The 23,590-nt window shown below is 33.5% G+C and overlaps 1 protein-coding gene across 3 annotated transcripts; it reads right to left on the minus strand.

Annotated features, from left to right (window-relative positions):
* Positions 1-512: 512 nt before the first annotated feature.
* Positions 513-22,835, minus strand: LOC147408039 (uncharacterized). 3 transcript variants are annotated; one of them, XM_086436879.1, is made up of 9 exons: positions 22,746-22,835; positions 14,428-14,479; positions 14,084-14,198; positions 13,648-13,857; positions 9,182-9,777; positions 5,341-5,533; positions 3,458-3,522; positions 1,767-1,977; positions 513-1,053 (listed from the first exon to the last, which is right to left on the minus strand). In XM_086436879.1, the coding sequence occupies exons 4-9, from the start codon at positions 13,810-13,812 to the stop codon at positions 691-693; spliced, it is 1,593 nt and encodes a 530-aa protein (XP_086293005.1). In that variant the 5' UTR covers positions 13,813-13,857; positions 14,084-14,198; positions 14,428-14,479; positions 22,746-22,835; the 3' UTR covers positions 513-690. The 3 variants fall into 3 exon arrangements, with proteins under 3 accessions (XP_086293005.1, XP_086293004.1, XP_086293003.1); XM_086436878.1 differs by lacking the exon at positions 22,746-22,835 and having other exon boundaries at positions 13,648-13,852; positions 14,428-14,577; XM_086436877.1 differs by lacking the exon at positions 22,746-22,835 and having other exon boundaries at positions 14,428-14,577.
* Between the last annotated feature and the right edge of the window lie 755 nt (positions 22,836-23,590).

Consider the following 23,590-nt stretch of genomic DNA (forward strand, 5'->3'; position numbering starts at 1 on the left):
TGGTGCCAATAGTTGCTCTCTAAATTTGATATAATCAGGATCATTCAAGAACATTACCTACTCCACCAAAAATCAACTGAAAATAATCTTTAAATCAAATTCAATATTGCGAGCAGAATCCATTCGAATGTGACTAAATGCTTAGTTTCCATGGTTTCAAAACTAGTCCAAGACCGAGACATATCGCTTGAGTCATCTCGGTATCAGTCACGAACGATGGACAGACAAGTTAATTTTTCAAACAAGATTTAAAATCCTATGTTCATTTTTCAAATTTTTGAATAAGACATCTCAAACAAGTCAAAAAACTTTTCCAAGACGACTCGGCATTTGGCATGAACGAGACGAGATGCGAACGGAGTTTTAAAACCATGTTAGTTTCTACTATTCTTAAAAGCATAAAATCCAAAACAAATCCAAACAAGACCCATGTTATATTATATATCCTCTGTTAGTTGATATATTAGAATGCATTAAGGTCATGGGTTCAAAACCAACTTATTTATAATAAAAAAAAGAAAAAAATATATATTTAATTTATTTTTTTTATTACAATTTCTCTACATGGCCAATACATAAATTATCATTCATTTATTTAAAAATTGCCTAAACCAACATTACTAAACACTATTAATTTACCAAAAAAAGAAAAAAAAATGAAGGAGAGGTGAACATATGAGAATGGGATCTCTAGATATGGGTGGTTTGATTCTCCCATGATTTCTTCTCCCAGATTTCCACTTGTTTAATCAAATTGTCTTTCCTCCTAAGAAAAGATTGAAGATTTGGAGCTTCAAAGGGAGGAAGCATGGAGCATGGATTTTTATCACTAGGAGACTTCACCATGGATTCCATCATGAACTTCTTCACTACTCCATCTGAAGGGCAAGCCATGGCCTCTGAACACAATTCAATGGATTTTCTTGGTCTAGTGGGTTTGTATCTCAACAACTTAGCATATTCATTTAATAGATGAAACATGTAGTCATAAACATACTCCATTCTTAGATCCTCTTGAATGAAGGTACTCGCCGCATTTCCAATTTCTTGCGCCTGATCAAATAAATGGAGATTTAAATTAAAATCGGTTAAACGACTTTTAGAATTAAATAGGTAGCGATTTAGAGAGCTTTTATTACCACACCAACTTTTTATTATAGCACACTAACCATAAAATTAAATAGTTTTCAAGTGTATGACTGGGGGGGGGGGATTCATCTTTGCAACCACTTATTTATGACTCTCAACTCTAGACTCCAGACTCTTGAGGGAGAGAGAGAAAGAGATATAGAGAGAGTGAATCCACAAGGGAGAGAGAAAGTGTTGTGTAAATGTCTTGTATTTTGTTTTGCTATGAAGAGCTGTGAGGGTGTAGGGGGAAGTGCCTGGTCCGAATTTTTTAAGGGGCGTGTAATATTTTCTTAAGGATTTTCTATTTTTGAGAGAGATTTACATGTTTTAGTAACTCTTTATTTTATAAATAGAGATCTTTAAGACTATAAAATATATGTGAAAATAAGTGATTGTTCTTGTTCTTATTCTTGTTCCGTGGACGTAGGCACATTGCTGAACCATGTAATTCCTTGTGTTTTGTGCAATTTTGTCTTTTTACTATTTTTATTTTTTCACAAAAAGGGAACAAATAAGTTCTCTATGTTAGTGTGCTATAATAAAGAGTTGGTATCTTATCATAAAAGATTGTTGGGCTAATATAAGTTCTCAAGATTTAGAGATTGTGTGAGTGAGAAAAACATGAAGTCTCGAACCTTTTTTTTGTGACTGTTGCCCCAATCAACGGCGAACTTGATCGATCTACACTTGTCATTGTCCTTTATAGGCCAGTAATGTTGCACAGGTACTAGACTTCTTGTGAAGAAATCGTAGTATCGAGGCTTTACTATTAAAGTGGGAGAATTGCAAGCTAGAATGTATTTCTCACTAACAGACCAAGCCGATCCTTCGATATAAATTTTATATCTGTATGAACGTACACACATAAAAAAAAAAAAAAATGAGGAGTTACTAGGAAAAAAAAAAACCCAGGAAATATACAAATCTTATGAAAAGAGGACTTATATTGTCACACCAACTTCTTTTAATAACACACCTAATAATGAAAGAGAGATTTACCGGGCAGTCCTATCTGTTGCAATTTTATTACAAAAACTCCCTTAAACTAATTTGTAACTCGAGCAAACCTTACTCTATGAATCATGCTACCATGGCTAACTTAATAAGATCTCAAATCTTACTGAGGGTATTTGGGCCCACATGAATTATTAAACTAACAATCCAACAACACAGACTTGTAGTTTTCATGGAAAAACTTAGATTCAAAATATATTTAAAAAAAAAAAAAAAAAACTTTTTGAGCTTGATAGTAGGTGTTGAAATGAGTGGTTACCCAACTCCCAAATTTAAAACTAAAATTCAACGGTGAAAATAACTCATTTTTTTCAATTTAATTTTAAGTTCATAGAATTTTGTCCTTTATAAACCCCTAACATCAGAACATGTTTTTGGATGCCATAAATTGATTCGGTAAAAATCCACTACAAGGTATGTTAAATAGCAAATTAACGACATAAATTTAAATTTTATGACGTGGACCCCACTCCAGGGTTTTCTCGGTAACAAACTTCATAAAGTAATGTTCCCTTGGAGTAGTCAGAACTACAAGGGAGTTTTTATAATAAAAATGCAACAGTTGGGTCTATCGGGTAAATCTCTCATAATGAAATTAGGTTCTCTAGGTGTGATGAGAACAACACTAGGATTGGCTCAATGGCAATTTTGGCCCGATAAGTGGTTAATGCCCAAAGGTTATGAGTTCGATACCCAGTATGAGCATTAATTCCTCAAGGGCTAACACTAGGGAGACCCTCACTTACCTAGTGCGCGTGATGTGAGGGCGTTGCATGTGCCCCAGGACTAGTCCTCGGACAAGACCGTGGTCTATAGACTGGGCAAAGCCCAGATATGGACCCCATTTAGATATCTGATTATAAAAAAAAGGGTGAATTACCATTTCGTGAGTTGAATTTGAAGAAATTATGATTTCCACTCACTATTCATTTTAATTATCAAAACTTGAACGGGAACAAATTCGGAGGTTTTAAAGTGACTATTTCCAATTAATCACTTTAAAAGTCTGAAATTGTCACTTTAAACCTGCAAAATAATCACTTTAAAACCTTGGAATTTGTTATAGTTCATGTTTTGGTAATTAAAATGAACAGTGAGCCAGAATCATATATTCGTCAAAAGTTGATCACTTTTTTGGTAAATATCCCCCCCCCCCCCCCCAAAAAAAAAAAATGGTTTGATGAGCAGACCTCCTTCATTAATTGATGATTTATAAAAAATAAAGTTGGTTGTGGCAAATATAAAAAGAACTCGAAGAAAGAATTGAATGATAAAATGAAGTTAAAAAACAGATAAGAATTTGTATTTTGACCTGTGAATGCATTGATCTGCTAAATTTGATTCCTTGAAACCTTTTTCAGATTCCCCGCGCCAATCCTGCAAATGGTACATATTTAAATCATTCATTTATAATAAATTTCTATAAAAAGATGATCTCGGGTAATGACCATTAGGACTGTCGATGATCAGATACGATCCAAAACCTGATCCAATCCCCTATTAAATAGCTTTGGGTCTGGAATTCCAGTTCAATGATTTGGGTTCCAATAAAGATCCAATTTGATAAATTATTGGAGTAGCGTATCAAATAGAATTACATTTGATTAGTACCTATAAATTATTTATTTTCAGATTGGACTGTGTTTGGGTTTTGCCCAGTCCATAGACCACGGTCTTGTCCAAGAACTAGTCATGGGGCACATGCAATGCCCACACATCACACGCACCAGGCAAGTGAGGGTGAGCCTTTGCGGGTGGCCTCTGAGGAATTAATGCTCATATTGGGTATCAAACTGACAATCTACAGGCATTAACCGCTTATCGATCCGAAATTGCAATTGAGCCAACCCCTTGGGATTATTGGGTCCCTATCTTAAAATGATATATCTGATCAGGTCCAGACTGGGTATGGGTCTAATAAATTATTTAGTGGGTCGGAACTAATTTAATACCAATGCAATCCACAACTGATCTATTTACAGCCCTAGTGACCAGTGTTAACATTTATTTGGGAAACTTTGAGATACTCTATGGGTTTTGCTAAAGAGTCGTGATAATATGAAGCCCCTCTCTGACATACGCCCATCACATAACCATAGATTGTTGGCCTCGGGATACACAAGATGAAGATTTATGATTATACGTATCTTGGGGCAAATGATCTACGGTTCTGTGATGGGGTGTATTTCAGAGAGGGGCGTTCGAAAATCATTAGACTTTGCTAGAAGTTATAGATGTCCCCTAGGGAAGGCTAGCACAAGTTCAACCCGATTGATGGGTGTGCTCGGACCGAGTTATGTAGAACATGAGTTCAGCATGGATAAGAATAACTTAACCCAACCTTAATTCGGGTTGAAGGTTTGGGCAACCAACTCAACCCGAACTCAAGGCTATAAAATAATATATAATTTTTTATTATTTAATTATATATCTTTAACGTTTTTTTTTATAATAATTTCTTATTTAAGATATAAATTTTTTATTTAAGATATAAAATTTCTTTGCTAATCAAAACAAAATTAGGTTTATTCGATGAGTCCAATCCGCTAAAAACTACCTAACTCAGGCTAACCCCATGCTCAATCCTAGTTTAGAAGCTCAAGTTCAGGTTGCACTTGAGTTAATAAGCTTAGGCCTAATGCTCAGGTTGAGGATTCTGCCACTTGAGTTGAACTTGAGTCTAACCTCCAATCCACCCAGGTTGTAGCCCTAATGTCTCCCCGTTTGATGATGCATCCCCCTTGACACATCTTCAAACCCTTTGCCAAAACCCATGACTCTTTTTTTTTTCTTTTTCAGAAACCAATTATCTTCAACCCCTTGCAAGGAACGATTCCCAAGAACCCATCGTCATCAACCTCCATAAAAATCCTATCTTGTTCATGAGATTTGAAGGTTGAAGGAGATATTATTTAGAGGTTGAATTTTGGGTCTTGCAATTCGATTTTAAGATTCAATAGTTATACTTGTACCCGAATCAAACCCAAAACACCAAAATTTTGGTTTGGTTCACCCAAAATGTATGCATCCCTAAAATTACCCTATTTATTTTTTGAGACTAGGAAGTTTTAAAGTACAAATGGTTATTTATGTCTATTTGACTTGAGATTCTACAATATTCAAAGTTAATAAGCACAAGAAAGTAAGTAGTAAGTAGAGGTGGTTGTCACTTGTCAGCTAATATAATATTAATACCTGAGCATAAAGGCGAGCGTTCCAATCTTGTTCATGAGAGACATTGCATTTGAGAAGATCCTGCCTCGTTGCAGCTACATATGGGTTCCCTTTCCAGTAAGCATAGGGTTCCCTTTCCATCCATTTTCTCTTCTTGTTCCCTTCTTTTAGTTCCTCCAACAATGAATCCCATGGCTTTATATTAATCTCAGCCCTGCCATTTTTTTTTTCATCTATATATATCAACTTTCACAATAGACTTGAAAACTAATTAAAGACTAATGGGAGCTCTTACATATATATTTAGTTTAATACAATGCTAATGGAACAAAAATAAGAATTGTACCTCATATCGCACATCCTAACGTGAAAGTATATCTACCACTAGGTATTCCATATCGGTTAATGGGAGCCTTCAGGGGTACTTTGAAGGGAAAAAGGGGTATCAAACAGGAAGACCCCATCTCTCCTTATATTTTTGTTATGATTATGGAAGTCTTTTATGCTAAACTGGAAAAAAAAGGTTCAATCTGGTCAATTCAGCCTTCATAGTAGATGCAAGAATCCTTCTATCTCTCATTTATGCTTCGCTGACAACTTGTTTGTGTTCTTCAAAGGTAATATCAATTCAGCGATTGCCCTCAACGATACGTTGGACTTTTTCATGGAGTTTGCTGGCCTTCAAGCAAATGAAACTAAGAGCAAATTGTTCTTCTCGAATGTGCCCCATTCTCTTAAAGAAGCTATCTCAATTAAGATGGGATGGAGAGAAGGAAGCCTTACTATTAAATACCTAGGAATCCCTCTCATCCCTTCAAAGCTTAATGTTCGCGATTGTGAGCCTTTAATCGATAAAATTAATCTTAAAATTTGCTCTTGGAAAGGTAATTTGCTTTCTTATGCAGGCAGATTGGAGCTGATCATAACCACTTTTAGTAGCATGAGCATTTTTAGGGCTTCCAACTTTCTATGGCCGAAGAAAATCATCAACCAAGTATGTGCAAGATTTTTGTGGGTTGGTACAACCGCAAGAGCTAAACATCATGCGATTAGCTGGAACAAAATTTGTAAGCCAAAGGAAAATGGGGGTCTGGGAGTCAGAAATTTGGAAACTTGGAATAGAGCTGCGACCTCAAGGCATCTATGGACCCTAGCGGCGGACAAAGAGAACCTATGGGTGCAATGGGTGCATGCAAACAAGCTTAAAGGGAAGTACTTATGGACTTCCACACCAACTACAAGAGCTTCTTGGGTATGGAGAAAACTTCTTAAAACTAGGAAGGAGATGCTAAATGCCTTCAAATATGTTATAGGAAATGAGGCTAATACAAATCTATGGCATGACCCATGGACCTCGAATGGGATCTTGTTCGACAACTTCCCAATAAAGCTAACTCATTACTCAAGGATTAATGCAAAGGCTAAGGTGAGAGCTCTTATTAGGAATGGAGAATGGGTGATGCCCCTATCAGGAGTAGAGGCTCTAAACTCAGTTTGGCAGGAGATTGCTCAGATGGAGAGAGTGGAGACTGAAGAAGATAGGGTTGTGTGGACTGCTAATTCCACTGGGACTTTCACCACCTCTTCGGCTTATTCTTTTCTTTGTCCAGAAGCTACCAATAAGGACTGGGCTAAGATTGTGTGGAGCAACAAAGTGGTCCCTAAGCATTGGTTTATCTCCTGAATATGCTTTAGTGGCAGCCTTAAAACCCAAGATTGGTTAGTCAGGAGAGGTAAGCTTAATCAGGCTTGTTGTGTGTTTTGTCGCGCAAATGAAGAAAATAGAGACCATCTTTTCTGCTCATGTCCCTTCACCAAACAGATATGTATCAATGTTCTCAAAAGATCCCTTACTACGAGAGCGCTTTCCTCATGGGAATCCGAAATCGAGTAGATCACAACAAATTGGAAAAGTAATGACCCGGCCACTGAGGTCAAAAGAAGCAGCTTTTGTGCTTTCATCTACCATGTATGGACAGAAAGATGCCAGAGAATTTTTCAGAATGAATACTTGTTAGCTTCTCAGATTGAAAGACTAATCACTAATGATGTTCGATTGAAATTCTCTTACTTAAGGCTAAAAGTTGAAGACATGCCTTATTATAGACAATTTTTTTATTCTTGGGCGATTAATGTGACATTCTACCACAAGGAGTATATTTAGGTGCCAGTGGAAAAAACCTCCTTGGGGATGGTACGCTCTTAATACGGATGGATCTCTTAGAGGACTCCATGGGGGCCAAGGGGCCATTATAAGGGATGATCAAGGATCACCTCTAGCAGCTCATGCCAGCTGTATTATGGGAGACAATGTTCTAATGTATGAATTCCGGGCTATTAAAGAAGGGTTGAAGTTGGCTATCTCTTTACAAGTTAACAAGCTGTGTGTATATTCTAATTCTAAGATTGCTGTCCAATTTATCTCGGGTCAAGCTGTTATGCCTTGGTATGCAAGGAGGATGATCAACTCTATCAAGGAGCTCTAAAGGTTATTTCAAAAGGTCAGATTCTCGTTTATCTATAGAGAAACAAATAAGGCTGCAGATTTTTTGGCGTCGTGGTATAGATCCTTTCAAAGTTCAACTTTGTATCCTTCTGAGTTTCCAACTCAGCTGAGTTCCATTGTAAATGAGGATGCCGTCGGCAAATCCTATGTGAGATTGTAACTTTCTTTTGTCGGCTGGGGGTCCACTAAATACCTCCCATTACCTTCCAAAAAAAAAATAAAAAAACACATAGATGCTTTTGACTAGTATCTTGATGAAAAACATCTTTGGTTCCTAGACACTTTCACTGTTTCATGTCAAAGATGTGTGTTATGAGGTACAATCTTGAGGTCACTTCAGCATTAACGCAAAAATAATGGCCATACCACGGACTGTAACATACTTTTTTGGAGAGGGGAAAACATTAGCAACCTCCTCAATCTTGGATGTTTCAAAAAATGCCGAAAAAAAATTATTTATCATTTTATGTTTTAGTACAGAAAAAAAAAGGTGATTTTTTTTTACATTGAACACAAATATTTTTATAAATAATATTTTCTTTTTTAAGTTATTTCACAATGAGAAAAAGTAATAAATATATTTAATGATCATAAATTATGAAAAGAGTTGCAATAAACTTATTAGGAAAAAACCACTTGAAATTCACTCACTGACGTAGCATGTGCACAGAATCATAGATCTTTTTCCTCAAAAATAAACAAGGAAAAAATTCTATGGTTCCGTACGCACATCCACGTCAGCGTGTGAATTTTGAGTGGATTTTTTTTGAGTTAGTTTATCATTAGTCTTATGAAAATCCTAAGATTGTGGAAGTAGTTAATATGACCGTGAAGTATTGGATGTTAGCATTCTAAATTTTTTGGTGAAAAGGGTTTTCTACAAAAACTTAAAACGAGTATTATCCCATCTCAACTATTCATTTGATGGAGAGGCTCAAACGTGGTTTAAGCCTGTTAATTGGCTGGTCCAGGTCACGTTTGGGTCTTAAATGGGCCAGTCCTAAACAGGTCTAAAAGCATTAGTCCTAACCCAACCCATATAATGGTTGGGCTGGGCCAATTAATGAATTATCCATGTCCAAGTCCAATCTGCATGTATATGGGCTGGATCAGCACAAAAACATATAGAATGTAAATTATCAAACCAGGCTAGGTTATCTAATGGGCCTATAATAGAAGCCCCAAACCAGTCCTTCACATGAATCAGTTCTGACTTGGCCTAATACCTAAATGGGCATACTTGCACTATATCCGAAAGAGTCCATGCCAGGCCAAACCAAAGCCCACCCCATTGATAGCCCTAGCTGTAATAAGTTTAAAAAGCTCATGTGATAAAAGCAAGAAAGAGAGCTATACCAACCCCAGAAGGACCAATCAGGAAAGACGATATCCAACGACCAATCATCTCCACAATAGCGAAACAAAGGTGGTGGGGCCGTGGCATTGGGTCCCACATAATTCTTCTTTATGACAACTGGCCAGTCAACGCAGTCAAACATCAAGTCCAAGTCAGGAATCCTCCCCGGATACCTCCTAAGTAGCTGTAGAATCCCCCACAACGTAAACACGTCTCTTGTCTGAAATGCCTTCTTATATTTCACTATGTAAGCTTTCCCCTTCACGATCACCAATCTAAAAGTAGCTGTCCTTTGTGCACTCTCCACCATGTCCCTCGAGATTCCCGTATCCTTCCAGGGACGTAGATCTTCGTGAATCCAACGGAAATAATCAGGGCAGACCTTACTACTATCATCATCTTCGTTGGTTTCAGAAGTTACTGGATAACTTCCTGGGCAGGTACGTGTTAGGTTTCCTAATGAGCAATTGAGTGGGAATTCGAGTCTCTTTGGGAGCCTTTTGGTTTGTTTTGGAATCTTGTGAGGGTGCTTAGAGGGAGATATTAGTATTGTTTGAGTGGGAGTAGAACCACTTGTGGCTGTCAATATGGAGTACTGCAAATGTAGAAAGAGAACTAATTAAATTAATGAATAAAATAAAATCCAAATATGATAATATCGAAAAAGATATTCAATCAAAAGTTACGTCTAAATCTTTAAAATTGTGATTGTGTCATTCTTCGATCACAGTCACCATTTAAACACATAGTAAGTTTAAATATATTGAGAAGAGTGTATTTGGCTCTTTGAAAATTGAGTGTTGATTTTGTAACTCAACCTGCCAGTGTAACTCAAAAACGCACTGACGTGGCAGATGCAAGTACCGTAGATTTTTCCCTCCACGGTTCTTGGAGGGTACACGTCAGTTGAGTTACAAAATCATTACACTTGAAAATTAGGGATATTTAGGGGAAAAAAAAAAACGTGATAATATGATGCTCCCCTATCACAAAAGCCCCTATCACAGAATCATAGATCATTTGCCTTCAGATACATAAGAAAAAGATTTGTGATTCTGCATATCCCGAGGCAAATAATCTATGGTTATGTGATGGGGATGTTTTTCGTGGGGTGGGGGGTTCATATTGTCACGACCTAAAAAAAAAAAAAAAAAAACAAAACAAAACGTATTGTAAAAACACCCCCTATTAAATTGGTGATATTATGTTTACGCCCTTGCAAAATGCAAGATTAGATTTATCCTGCTTGACTGCAAGTCAAGTTTGCTTTTTCATAATTATTTAATAGTGAAATTTTGAATTTTTTTTTTCTCCCAAATTTTGATTTAATAATTTAGGGAGTACCAATAAGGAATTTTTGTACTTTTTCAATACACATGGTGTCATGCCATTGGTTCATCAGCTTACTTCAGAAATTTCTTAACAATAAATTCGTATTCATCATATCGTTGAGATAATAAGAAATGCATAAGTTTCCTAGGGATCAGTATTAACTTTTCAAATATTTATTTTCTTGAGTAATCTTTAAGAATACCTTCCAATGTCAAAAATCATTTGAGATTATTACTATTTTATAAAAGTAAATAGAAAAAACAGAGGACACTAGCTACAAGAGAGAAAAACAAAATAGAAATTAAATGACAACTGTGAGGACTCCAAATCATGGAGGAACGAAGTGAGTCCACCACCATAAAGTGGCATGTGGTACATGATTATTGCTCCAGTCCCAAATAAACAAGAGAGACTTTTTATGCCTTTTAAGAAAAGATTTGAGCTGTACATCTGATAAATGAGTAATAATTCATTTGGCAAAGGATTAAGTTTTCAAGGGTCCTAAGTTCATAAATGAGTAATCTTTTAAGGGCACATGTTAATGAAACCCAGTTTTCAAACCCAACAACCACCCTTGTTAAGCAAGCCAATTTTGATGGGTAGGCAACAGAAAGCGTGAGACAAAAGTTCGTACTATCAGTGGGCCCAAAAATGTACTACGTACCACTCCTAGGACGTTTGGCTTATTTAAGAGCAAACCTAACTGTTGCATTTTTATTAAAAAAAGCTCTTTTAGAGTTGTTACAACCGGAAGGGAATTTTACTCGAACTTTGTTACCCATCAAACATTACTTACCAAGTTTGTTACCTACCAAACCCTCAAGTGGGGATCCATGTCATAAAATACAAATTTATGTAATTAATTTGTTACTTGATATTGTTTGTTGTGGGTCCTAATCACATCAAATTTTGGCATCCAAAAACATGATTTGATGCCAAAGGGTTATAAAAGATAAATTTTTAAGAACTTTTAAATAAATACAAAATTTGAAAACAAAAATTAATTTGCATCGTCGAATTTTATTTAAAATTTGAGAGTTCGATAGCCATTCATTTTCAAATTCTACAATCAAGCTCAAAAAGGGTTTGTATTTTGAATATATGTTTTTACATGAAATCTAGAATGCTGTGATGTTAGATTGCTTATATGATAATTCCTATAGGCCGAACAAACTTTAGTAAGATTTGAAATCTTACTAAGTTAGTCATGATAGTCTGATTCATAAAGTAAGGTATGTTAAACTTGATAAAATGAGGGAGCTTTTGTAATAAAATTACAACAGAAAGGTCAGCCCCTGTAAATCTCTCCCTATTTTAATGGTATATGATTCTCATGTCAAAAGTATCAATTATTTGAAAAAGACCAGCCTTCTTTCATTGGACCAACATAAAGGACTTCTTCTAGGGTCCAACCTCAGAAGAGATGGTAGTACAAAGACAGACGGGACCATTTTGAAAAGGTCATTTACACAAGAGTCGAGATCAATGCACTCGATTGGATACGCGGCTCACATATACCTCCAATTTACATATGGAAAATGGTGAAGTAACATTGACATTGTTTACGTGGATGTGTTCAGAATCAAAAATGCTTTTGTCGAGATACGAGTGATAAGCATCTATGATTATCTGCACACCAATGTGTGAAACGATGTTACTTTTAGTGTAACTCTAGCACGACTCTTTACATATACCTCCTTTCATGTTTTGGTGAATGTTTGAGACACGGCAAAGTTTCAAATTGGTGACATATATTGACCTCAGTCTTCCGTGAGAGATCAACATCAAATAACTTTGATACCCTCATCTTCAATCTCTTTGTTTTCTTCCCATTTTAGTTTCAGTCCAAGACCCAAGGTTAAGTAGAAGAAAATGAATTTTAGGGTAGAAATAATCAAGAACCGTCAACAAGTGATTCAATAGGATAAAACTAAGTTATCCTACAAGTTGAAAAGCTTGAAGACGACAGATTTTCAAGAGAAAAATAAAAGATTTTTTACTTGAAATTAAAGATGAATAAATTTTAAGTAATTTACATTGATCTTTCAAAGTAGACTGAGGTCAAGGAGTTATGTCATTAATTCACAAAAGATAGGTATATCTCAAATATATACCAAAACATTGAGGGGTATGTAAAAGGATGTATTTGAATAGAAGTTGAAGAAGCTTAAATGAGTGATGTAAACTTGTGTTTTAAGTTGTTACATTAAAGCTTTTTCAACTAAAATTACCATTAATGTTTCTTTCCAAGGTGTTTTAAATGCATCTTAACATGTGCTTTTACGAGAGGACCCACATTAGTAATCAATTTGGTATTCAGTAAGATTAGGTTTACTAACTAAGTAAGAAAATCTTATTAAGGTCCTCCACCTCACCTTGTTGCATCTACAAACATGATCCAATGCTACAAGATTGTAGAAGGATATATATACCTTGAAAAACAATAAAAAATTCACAGATGAAACAATTGGTTTTTTTTATATGAGTTTTAACATAAAGTCTAGAGGGGCTGTGGTGTTGAATCGCCAATGTGATAATCCATATATTCAAAATAACTCTTATTTAAATTTAAAATCTTACCAAGTTAGTGAGAAAAATGTTTTTTTATCCTATTATTAATCTTTTAAGAAGATGGAAATCAAAAAGTGATATTAACAGTTTCAAAAGAAAGGGGTATCTCAAATATTCACCAAAATATGGAGGGGTTCATCTTAAAAGTATCTATGTTCACTTATCGAATTGGTTATAGTTGAAAACGAAAATATCAAAATTGTCCCAGCAACCAAAATGTGTTTTCTACCGTCCAACATCGTTGTATGTTAAAATTTCCAAAAAGAAATTCTTGAAGAACGAAACGCACGCCGCCTGTCAGGACGAACTAAAGAAAAAAAAACAATTTCTTGAACCGGCGTTGTAGGTTAAAAAACCAAAGTACCAAACCGGACCGAAAATTTCTAAAATTTGGGTAGGTTAAAGTTTATAGTTGGTTGGACAAACATATATTTTTCTCCCTAAATTATTATTATACATTATTTATTTATTTATTTTTATAATTCATGAAAAATCAATGGTTCATTAACTCAACAGACCCGGTTAGAGCAGTTTGATAGTTGAGAGAGTAAGAGAGACTTACAGAATCGATGGAGAGAGAATAAATAAAGGCAGCGATGAAGAGAATGAAGAGGAAGAAAAGAGTAGTTGATTTTGCAGGAGCTTTCTTTAATGGCCGCCAAATTGTCTCTGAAAAATGCCTATAAATTCCAGATCCGTGCGAGAAAATGCTCAGAAATCTCTGCATGTTATCTCTCGTACTCTGAAACTCTTCTGTTCCTTTTGATCTGATCTGCCAAATATTAAGTTTTAACCTCCGAGAGATCGAACTTCATTTTATGTGGACTTTTTTTTTCCCTTTTTGTTTCTCAATTTTTATCCAAAAGTAAGACCTTTTTTTTTTTTCCTTTAAAAACACACTTTTTTTTTAAATTTTTTTAAAAAGATTAGTTGATTTTTGGCTATTCTGTTCAAATAACACCTAAAATCAAAGAATAAATGAGAGAGAGAGAGATCACCTTAGATAAACTGATACTGCTACACACTTTGTCTGCTTGATCCTTGGATAGATGAGATTAATTTCATAAATTGCGTCAAAAATAGCTCATTTATGCTCTAATCGATCGAATTTCACTAGCAAAAGAAAGAAACGAGTTACTTTTTAAGTGTGATTCTCCTTTTTGGTTTCTCAAATTTTAATCCAAATGAAGGCTTTTTCTCTATTCCCTTGAACAAACACACTTTTTTTTTTCTGAAAGATCTCAGTTGTTTTTGTGTCTAACTCTATCCAAATTCCACCTAAAATCAAAGAACAAAAAAAAAAAAAAAATTGTAAGGGAGAGAAAGAGAGAGAGAGACTTACAGAGAAAGAATCTTCAGAACTTGATGTTGTTTGATCTAAGTGAGCTCTTCTTCTTTGGAATTTCAGGTCCATGGAATTGAGTTTGAGAAACAAAAAAAAAATAATGGTAATTAGTCAACAACGCTACACCGTTTACAAAAAGTATAATGGTAATTATTATATTCTCGTATAGCCATCCGTTGACTGACACCTGTGTATATGGAAAATTGGACTAAATAGCAAAATATTTTCTAGAAAACGTGAATCGATCTGTCCTCTTTCTTTTACTTCCTAGTGGGTAGGTCACTCACGACTTTTGTCCCTTCATATGGGATCCATTTTTTATTTTTCTTTTTTTAATGAGAGATTTGCCCTGTAGGCCTGACTTGCATTTTTATTAAAAAACTCCCTTCGAGTGACAACTCCAAGGGGACCTAATTTTATGAAGTTTGTTACCCACTAAACCTCACTTCATGATCTGATGCCACGTAGTTATAAAAGATAAAATTTGAAAAAATTTAAATAAAAAATAAGAAAAAAAATTAATTTTTATCATTTAATTTTAATTTTAAGAATTCGTTAGCCATCCATTTTCAACACTTGCGATCAAATTCAAAAAGAAATTATTTTTTTTCTTTCAAATCTGACTTTTTTCATAAAATCTAGAAGGCAATGATTTAGGATTTGCTAATTTGATAATCTATATGGGCCCAATGACTTTTAATAAGATTTGATATCTTATTAATCTAGTCATGCTATGCTACTTCATAAAGTAAGGTTTGCTCAAGTAACAAACTTGATAAAGTAAGAGAGATTTTGTAGATTTCTAATATCTTTATATATATAGGGAGCGGTTCGGCTGCCTTAAAGTTTGCCAAGTTTGGTGCCAAACATTTTTTGTAAATCACTTTTGATGGGGTTAGAAGTTTTGGAATAGGCTGATTTTTTGTGAGGATGATCTCTACGGTAAAGAGATCATCGTCACCAAAAATCTGCTCATTTTGAAACTTCTAACCCTAGTTTACAAGTTGAAGAACTATGGACCGTCCAATTTTTGTAAATCACTTTTGATAGGGTTAGAAGTTTTGGAATAGGCTGATTTTTGGTGAAGATGATCTCCTCATCATAGAGATCATCCTCACAAAAAATCAGCTCATTCCAAAGATTCTAACCCATATTTTGAAAAATGTTTGACACCAAACTTGGCAAACTTTAGGGCTGCTAAACCGTCCCCATATATATATATATATATTTGATTGCTCTAATATATTTTAAATTACTTATAACAACATTTTAGTTTTTGTGCTATTACATTGTTGATGTATTCTTGTTGCAACAAGTATTACTATTTTAATATTTTTAAGGTCATAAAAAATATTGATTTAAAAAATAAAAAAGAACTAAATATGATCAATAAAGATTCTTCATTGAAAGTGGGTTTTCAACATTTTGGGACCAAGTTCCATTATTTTGGAAATGGGAGATTGAGGAAGGAATAACTCACAAAGTATAAGAATGAGGGTTTACAATGGGATTGGTACCCCTAACGTAAAGACTCAATTGATCAACCCCAAGTGATTGGCCTAGTGGGAAGCCGAGCCTTAACAAGCTCCTTAGCAAAGAGTAGGTCAAGTATTTTTTGACTATCCAATTTTTGTACATCAATTTTGATGGGGTTAGAAGTTTTGGAATGAGATGATTTTTTGCAAGGATGATCCCCTCACCATAGAGATCATCCTCACAAAAAATCAGCCCATTCCGAACCATTTTTCCCATATAAGACAAAAACATTGTAGCTTTATGGGTCGGGTTCCGTAGACACATAAAGCTACTCATAAAGCTACAACGTTTTTGTCTTATATGGTTAAAAAGATTCGAAATATGCTGATTTTTTGTGAGGAAGATCTCTATGGTGAGGGGATCATCCTTGCAAAAAAATCATCTTATTCCAAAACTTCTAATCCCATCAAAATTGATGTACAAAATTGGACAGTCAAAAAAATTTTAACTTGTAAATATGGGGTTAGAAGTTTTATAATGGGCTGGTTTTTGGCAATGATGATCTCCTCACCATAGAGATCATCCTCACAAAAAATCAGCTCATTCCAAACATTTTTGCCCATATAAGACAAAACACGTTGTAGCTTTATGTGTATACGAATCCTATTCCTATATATATATAGGGAGCGATTCAGTAGCCCTAAAGTTTGCCAAACATTTTTCAAAACATAGGTTAGAACTTTTGGAATGAGCTGATTTTTTATGAGGATAATCTCTATGATGAGAAGATCATCCTCACAAAAAATAAGCCAATTCCAAAACTTCTAAACCCATCAAAAGTGATTTATAAAAATTGGACAGTACACAATTTTTTAATTTGTAAACTGGGGTTAGAAATTTCAAAATGAGCTGATTTTTGGAGAAGATGATCTCTCGTCATAGAGATCATCCTCACAAAAAATCAGCTCATTCCAAAACTTCTAACCCATGTTTTGAAAAATGTTTGGCAAACTTTAGGGCTGCTGAACCGCTCCCATATATATATATATATATATATATATTATATTACTTATAACAACATTTTAGTTTTTGTGCTATTACGTTATTGATGTATTCATGTTGCAACAAGTATCACTATTATAATATTTTTAAGGTCATAAAAAATATTGATTTAAAAAATAAAAAAGAACTTAATATGATCAATAACGATTCTTCATTGAAAGTGGGTTTTCAACATTTTGGGATCAAGTTTCATTATTTTGGAAATGGGAGATTGAGGAAGGAATAACTCACAAAGTGTAAGAATGAGGGTTTGCGAAGGGGTTGGTACCCCTAACATCAAGACTCAATTGATCAACCGCAAATGGTTGGCCTAGTAGCAAGTCAAGCCTTGATAAGCTCCTTAGAAAAGTTTAGGTCAAGTGTTCAAAACCTCATGAAACTATGAATTTCTTGGGGTCACTGTCCAGGATTATGTTGAACCTTGACTCAACATGTTGCACGTAGGGGGTGGTGTGTGTGACTGTGGGATTAGTCCCACCGAATGGTGGGGATACCCATGATATATATATAGATATATGAAAAAAATTCAATTGATCCAAAACTGATTCGATAAACTATGAATAAAATTTTTTTCATATCAATCCTTGTTAGAAGGATTGGATTTGGATCTGATATGATCTATTGACAACCCTAGTTGTGAGATTGGGTCTCGTGGTGAAGGTGGTAACACCTTTTTAGTTATTATTTTGATTTTATTTCTTCACTTTAACATTTTGTGTTCTATAAACTTGAATGAAGGATGGTAGAAGGAAATTATTTTAAATTTTGGTATTAAAATGCTGATTAATTAAAATATCCGGATTGCCTTAGTAGTTGGTGGTTAGGTAATTATGTTTCCTTGCTTACTGAAATTTCGAGAAGCATGTGAAAGATAACACTTCTACACTGCTGACAATAGACGATTTCACTTTACGATGACTCTTACAATCTAAACCATCTTAAAGGTATAAAGGCTTGTACTTTCACCATTAAATATTTTGTTTTCCCTTTTTATTAAGGGTTTCGTTGACATGTGCCCTAAGGACACAAATTAAGGTGTATTAAATACATCTTGAAATTTTTTTATTTTTATCAAAAGTGACGTCTAATATTTAGAGACAAAGTATATTTAATGCTCTTTAACCTGTGCCTTTAACTGACATGTTAACAATCGTCACTAAAAAACCTTAGGTAAGTTAAAAAGGGATTTTTGTTAACATGTGCCCTTGGGACTCATGTTAAAGTGCAATAAATACACTTTGAAATTTGGGATTTGAGGGTATTTTGATAAAAAATAATTTTTTTTACAAAATCATTTTTGATATAAAATACAATTTTTCAAAGTGTATTTATTGTACTTTAACGTGTGCCCTTAAGTCACATGTTAACAAGACTGTTAAAAAATAGTGAGTAGGGAATTTTTTGATTCTTTAAAACTTTTGTTAAGTAAGTAGACATTTAGTTAAAAATTAATGAGCAATTGCATCATTAAATAACCATCCATAATTTTGGATGTTTAGAAAGAAAATCTCATATTAAAAGTCCACTAATTGAGATAAGGGGACAGGCCTCTGAATCGAAGTCTTTGATATCAACACTCATACAATCACCTTCAAAACTCAAAATGATTTTTCTAACCACTTATAATGCTTGAAAATAGCATTAAGCATAGGGTTAAGATAGGAGGAAATACAGAAGTTTTCTTGGGATTAGTACTAACTTTTCAAGGATTCTCAAGTAATATTTTTCAATGTCAAACATCATTTGCAATCATTATTTTATAAAATTAAAGTAGAAAAAATACGGGCCACTAACTAAATGAGAATAGAAAATCTGAATTAAAGGACCAAGCCAAATCATAGACGAATGTAATGAGTCCACAACCATAAAGTGCCATATGGTACATTATTTTTACTCTTGTACCATAAAAAAAAGTGATTGTTTTATGTCCTTTTAAGCAAAGATTTGAACAATAACTCTCCTCTAAAATTCGATACCCTTAAAATTCTCTCTCTCTCTCTCTCTCTTACCTTCAAATCTCAAGAACAATATAAAATTTTGAAACTTTGAAGGGTTGTTGTAAATTATAAATATATTTTTTTATAATTATTATTTATTTAATTAGCAGAAAAAAAAAAGATTTTGAGTAAAGAAGGAAACAACGAAATGATGATGTTCCAGAGAAAAAGGATCCACTTTTTTCCATCAAAGATCAAGAAGAGGGCATTTAAGTAATTTAGTGTTTGTTGGTCTTAAGAGTAGACCTCAAGGAGTTATGCCATAAGTTTTAAAAGATGGGATATCTCAGATATTCACTTATCTAATTGTTAGTTAGAAACGAAGATAACTAAATTTGTTCCATCAACCGAAACATGTTTTTGTTCTTTTTCAGACTGTCACCGCTAAATTGGGAAGAGAAACCAGACGAGTCGTACACGAGTAACATTGAAATTCACATTGTTTCACACATTAGTGTGCATAGAAATAGAATTTCTCATTCGTATCTCGATGAAAGAGTTTCTATGATTATATACAAATATCCACGTCAGCAATGTGTGAAACACTGTCAATGTTAATGTTACTTCAGTATTTCTCAAATGAGACATACAGATTCGTACTGTATCTTTCTATCTCAGACGTTCGTTGAATATAAATTTCCTAGAAGTTATTACTGAAACCGAAACGCGGCGCGTATGAATACAAACTGAAAAAGTTTTTGCTCATAGAAATCCGTGATCCACCAATCACATGAAATCGCGTGTATGGAACGTATCCCTTATTTACAGAACTACCCTTGAAATTCTTGACGTGGCATGCACAAGAGTATGAGCACTTTAAGTAAAATTTTGTGAGCAAAAAATCAATTCGGATAAACTAAAATGACAAAAACCAATTTCTTTAGCGGAGCAAGAGCTGGCAATGGGTCAATGGGTCAGATAATGCCAATCTACCCGACTCATTCGACTCGAATAAATTGAATATGAGTAAGATTTTTCTATTCAATTAAGAATTTGGATAATATTACCCGATACCCATTATCCAACAATTTTGTAGGGTCGAATATGAATATATTTCATATCTTACCCGATTACTCGTTTATTTGACAATAAAATTATAATTTCAAATTCAATATATAAATATAAGTAAAAAAGTTAATTTTTTATTATATAATATTTATCATTAGTAAAAAAAAATTAAGACGAGAGAGAAAATTTTGGGTGACCCAAGAATAAATTAATAAATTAGGTATGATTATCCATCTAAAATTTGGGTAAAATTTTGGATTTAGGTATTATCATAAAATTCAAGTAAAAAATTAGATATGGGTGTGTATGTTTCGATTTAGGTATGGAGTCGGTACAAGTCTTACCTGACTTGTTACCAACCCTAAGTAAAGCATGTTCGTGTTGATTTGAACCATGCTTTAAAAATTGAACCAAGGGAGGTCGGACCATGGTTTAATTTAATTGGACCCAGTTACAATTACAAAATATATATATATATATATATATATACATTTTTAGAGATTCTATTAACACATCAATTTTTACATATAACACACTAATCTATAGTTAAACAATTATATAATTTCAAAAGGACAATGTGTTGTAAATAAAATATCTCATATTCTACCCTTAACTTGTTATTTATTTTTATAAAATATATAAAATTCATGAAAATACAGTGATACAATAAATGAACAAATCAAGTCATACCACTAATTCAATTTGATTTTTAGAGACTGCATTTGAGGGTTTACAGAGACTTACAGAGTTGATAGAGAGAAAATAAATGAAGTCTACAATTAAGAGAGTGAAGATAAAAAATGTTAGACCACATTTAGGATGACTCGATCGGCATACAAATTTTATGTATTTCAATTAAATTGGATTCTAAATTAAAATTTTCAATAATTATAGAAACTCTCAAAAACATTGGATTTAGAAAGAATCCTCATTATCTTTTAATTAAAAATCTAGATAGTAAGGAATCCTGTTAAAGGATGAACTCTAAGGTGTTGTTTGTTAAACTGAAAAAAATAAGTGCTGAATAGCATTAAGCGCTAAAACTTATAAGCGCTGAATTTAAGTGCTGAAAAAGTTGTTTGTTACACATTGCTGAAACTGATAAATTGTTTTTGTTGCCCTTACAATCATATTATACATTATTTACATGTTTCAAATGCTTATTTATTATCAAACACAATAAAATATATCATTTCTTATAAAACTAAAATACAATTTATTTTTAAATAATAAATAATACTCAAATAATCTTCAATTTATAAATAATAATTTCTATTTATAAAAACCCACAAATTTCAAATTAAAAATAATAATGTCATACAAGTCACTAAAATTTGAAATCAACTTTAAAAGAACTTAATTTGGATGAATAATTTTCGATGGAAATAAAGGATGTGTAATTATAAAAGCACCCTATGAATTAATAAGGACAATCCACATTATAACCATTTTTTGTTTTGTTTTATATGGGTTAAAGTTTTTGGAATGAGCAAATTTTTAGTGAGGATGGTCTATATGGTCTAGAGATCATCCTCACCAAAAATCAGTCTATTTTGAAACTTCTAACTTGTTAAAAATAGTTTTTTTTTATTTTTAAAAAGGGACAATTTACGGTTCTTGAACTTGTTTTGATAGGGTTAGAAGTTTCAAGATGTGCTGATTTTTTGTGAAGATGATCTCCTCATTGTAGAGATCATCCTCACCAAAAATCAACTCATTCCAAAACTTTTAACCCATATAAGACAAAATAATTTAGCTATGGTGTGGGTTTATTAATTTGTGGGGTGTTTATATACTTACCATGGGATATAAGAGGTAATATCCTTTTAGGAATAAGGGCATACTTGTCCATGTTCAAAAAAACAAAGGGCATACTTGTCCGTATTGAAAAAAGCGAAGTGCTTACCGCTTCAGCACTTTTTTTCAGCATCAAAATAGTGCTGAATTTTTTTCACTTATTTTCAGCAATAAGCATGAGTAAACAAACGCGCTATTTTGACAAAAGTGCTGAATTTAATTTTTTTCAGCAATAAGCACTGAAAAATAGCGCAAACAAACACCGCCTAAGTCTTCAACTCCCATCCATACAAGCATGGATCGGCACCCCCCTATTAGATAGTTCAAAAAGGTTAAATCGTTGGATCTATTTTATAAGGTTTTTGCTCTAAATCCGTCACGAAAGAAAAACATTGGCTGATCCAAGGAATAGAGAGAGAGCAGAACGTGATTCTAGTCATCAAAGAAGCAATTACTCACAAGAGAGGATTCATACTTTACACAGATTCTGGTCACATTGATTATTAATTTCAATGGTGTAAGGTACCAAATTTTATTATCTAAGAGTATGAACATGATATTTAATTCGTAAGATATATGCTTTGATTATAAACAATTAAATCTTATATGTTGAATGAATATTTTATGAAATAATAAAATATGTAACAAAAAAAAAAAAAAAAAAGTTGATTTTGTAGAATTTCTTTAATGGCCGCCAAATTAGCTCTGAAAAATGCCTATAAATTCTAGATCCGTGCTTGAAAATGCTCATAAATCTCTTCATGTTATATCTAATACTATGAGATTCCTCTATTCCTTTCGATTTGATCTACTAAACACTAAACAAACTTGCAGATTTAAACTATGCTCGATCGAAAGCCCTCTGCCCCACTTCCTTTAAAAACACGTTTTACTAAAATATTTTGGGCTTAATTTATACCAAATTGCAACAAAACAAAAAAAAAAAAATGAGAGAGAGAGAGAGAGAGAGATCACCTTAGATAAACTACACACTTTGTCTTCTTGGTCTTAGTTTGGATCGATGAGAAGAATTTCAGAAATTACGCCAAAAGTAGCTCATTTATGTTCTAATCGATCGAATTTCACTAAAAAAGAGAAAGAAACTAATTACTTTTAAGTGTGATTCTTCATTTTTTTGTTTATCAAATTTTTATAGAAACAAACAAAGCCTTTTCCCAACACAAACTTTTTCTTAAAGATTAGTTGCTTCTGGGCCTAACTTCATTGAAATTGCTCCTAAAATCAAATAACAAAGAAATTGTAAAACAGATATGGTGAGAGAAACTTACAGAGAGAGAATCTTACGACTTTGATAGGGTTTCGATCAAAGTGTGTAGTCCGGTCCATGGAATTGAGATCGAGGAAAAAAAAAAGGTAATTAATCGACACTATATACGGTTTGCAAAGTCTTTTCTTTATTATAATTTTAATTCCTGGGAAAATAAATTTTTTATTGTTGTGTAGTCATCCGTTGATCCCCATCTGTATATGTGGAAAATTGGACTACAAATCAAAATATTTTCTAGAAGCTTTTTTGTTTTTTCTGTCTGGTTGGTAGATTACCACTCACGACTTTTGCCCTTCATGTGGGATCCATGTCCCATCTCGTGTCACTCTCTGACTTATGTGGGGATATTTAATTTCATTTTAACTAAGGATCCGTTTGGACCTAAATATGATTAGAATTGGTTATGTCACAAAACATTAAAATCCAGGATTGAGGTTGTATTAGGAGCTTAGTCACAAAGTGTAGAGCGGGAGTGATCATGTTTAGAAATAATTTTTTTTTTTTTTTTACAATTTAAAATATGATAATTTAA

Source organism: Akebia trifoliata, chromosome 3, assembly GCF_017979445.1.
Source record: "Akebia trifoliata isolate Shusen 1 chromosome 3, ASM1797944v1, whole genome shotgun sequence".
In the NCBI taxonomy this organism is placed as follows: Eukaryota; Viridiplantae; Streptophyta; class Magnoliopsida; order Ranunculales; family Lardizabalaceae; genus Akebia; species Akebia trifoliata.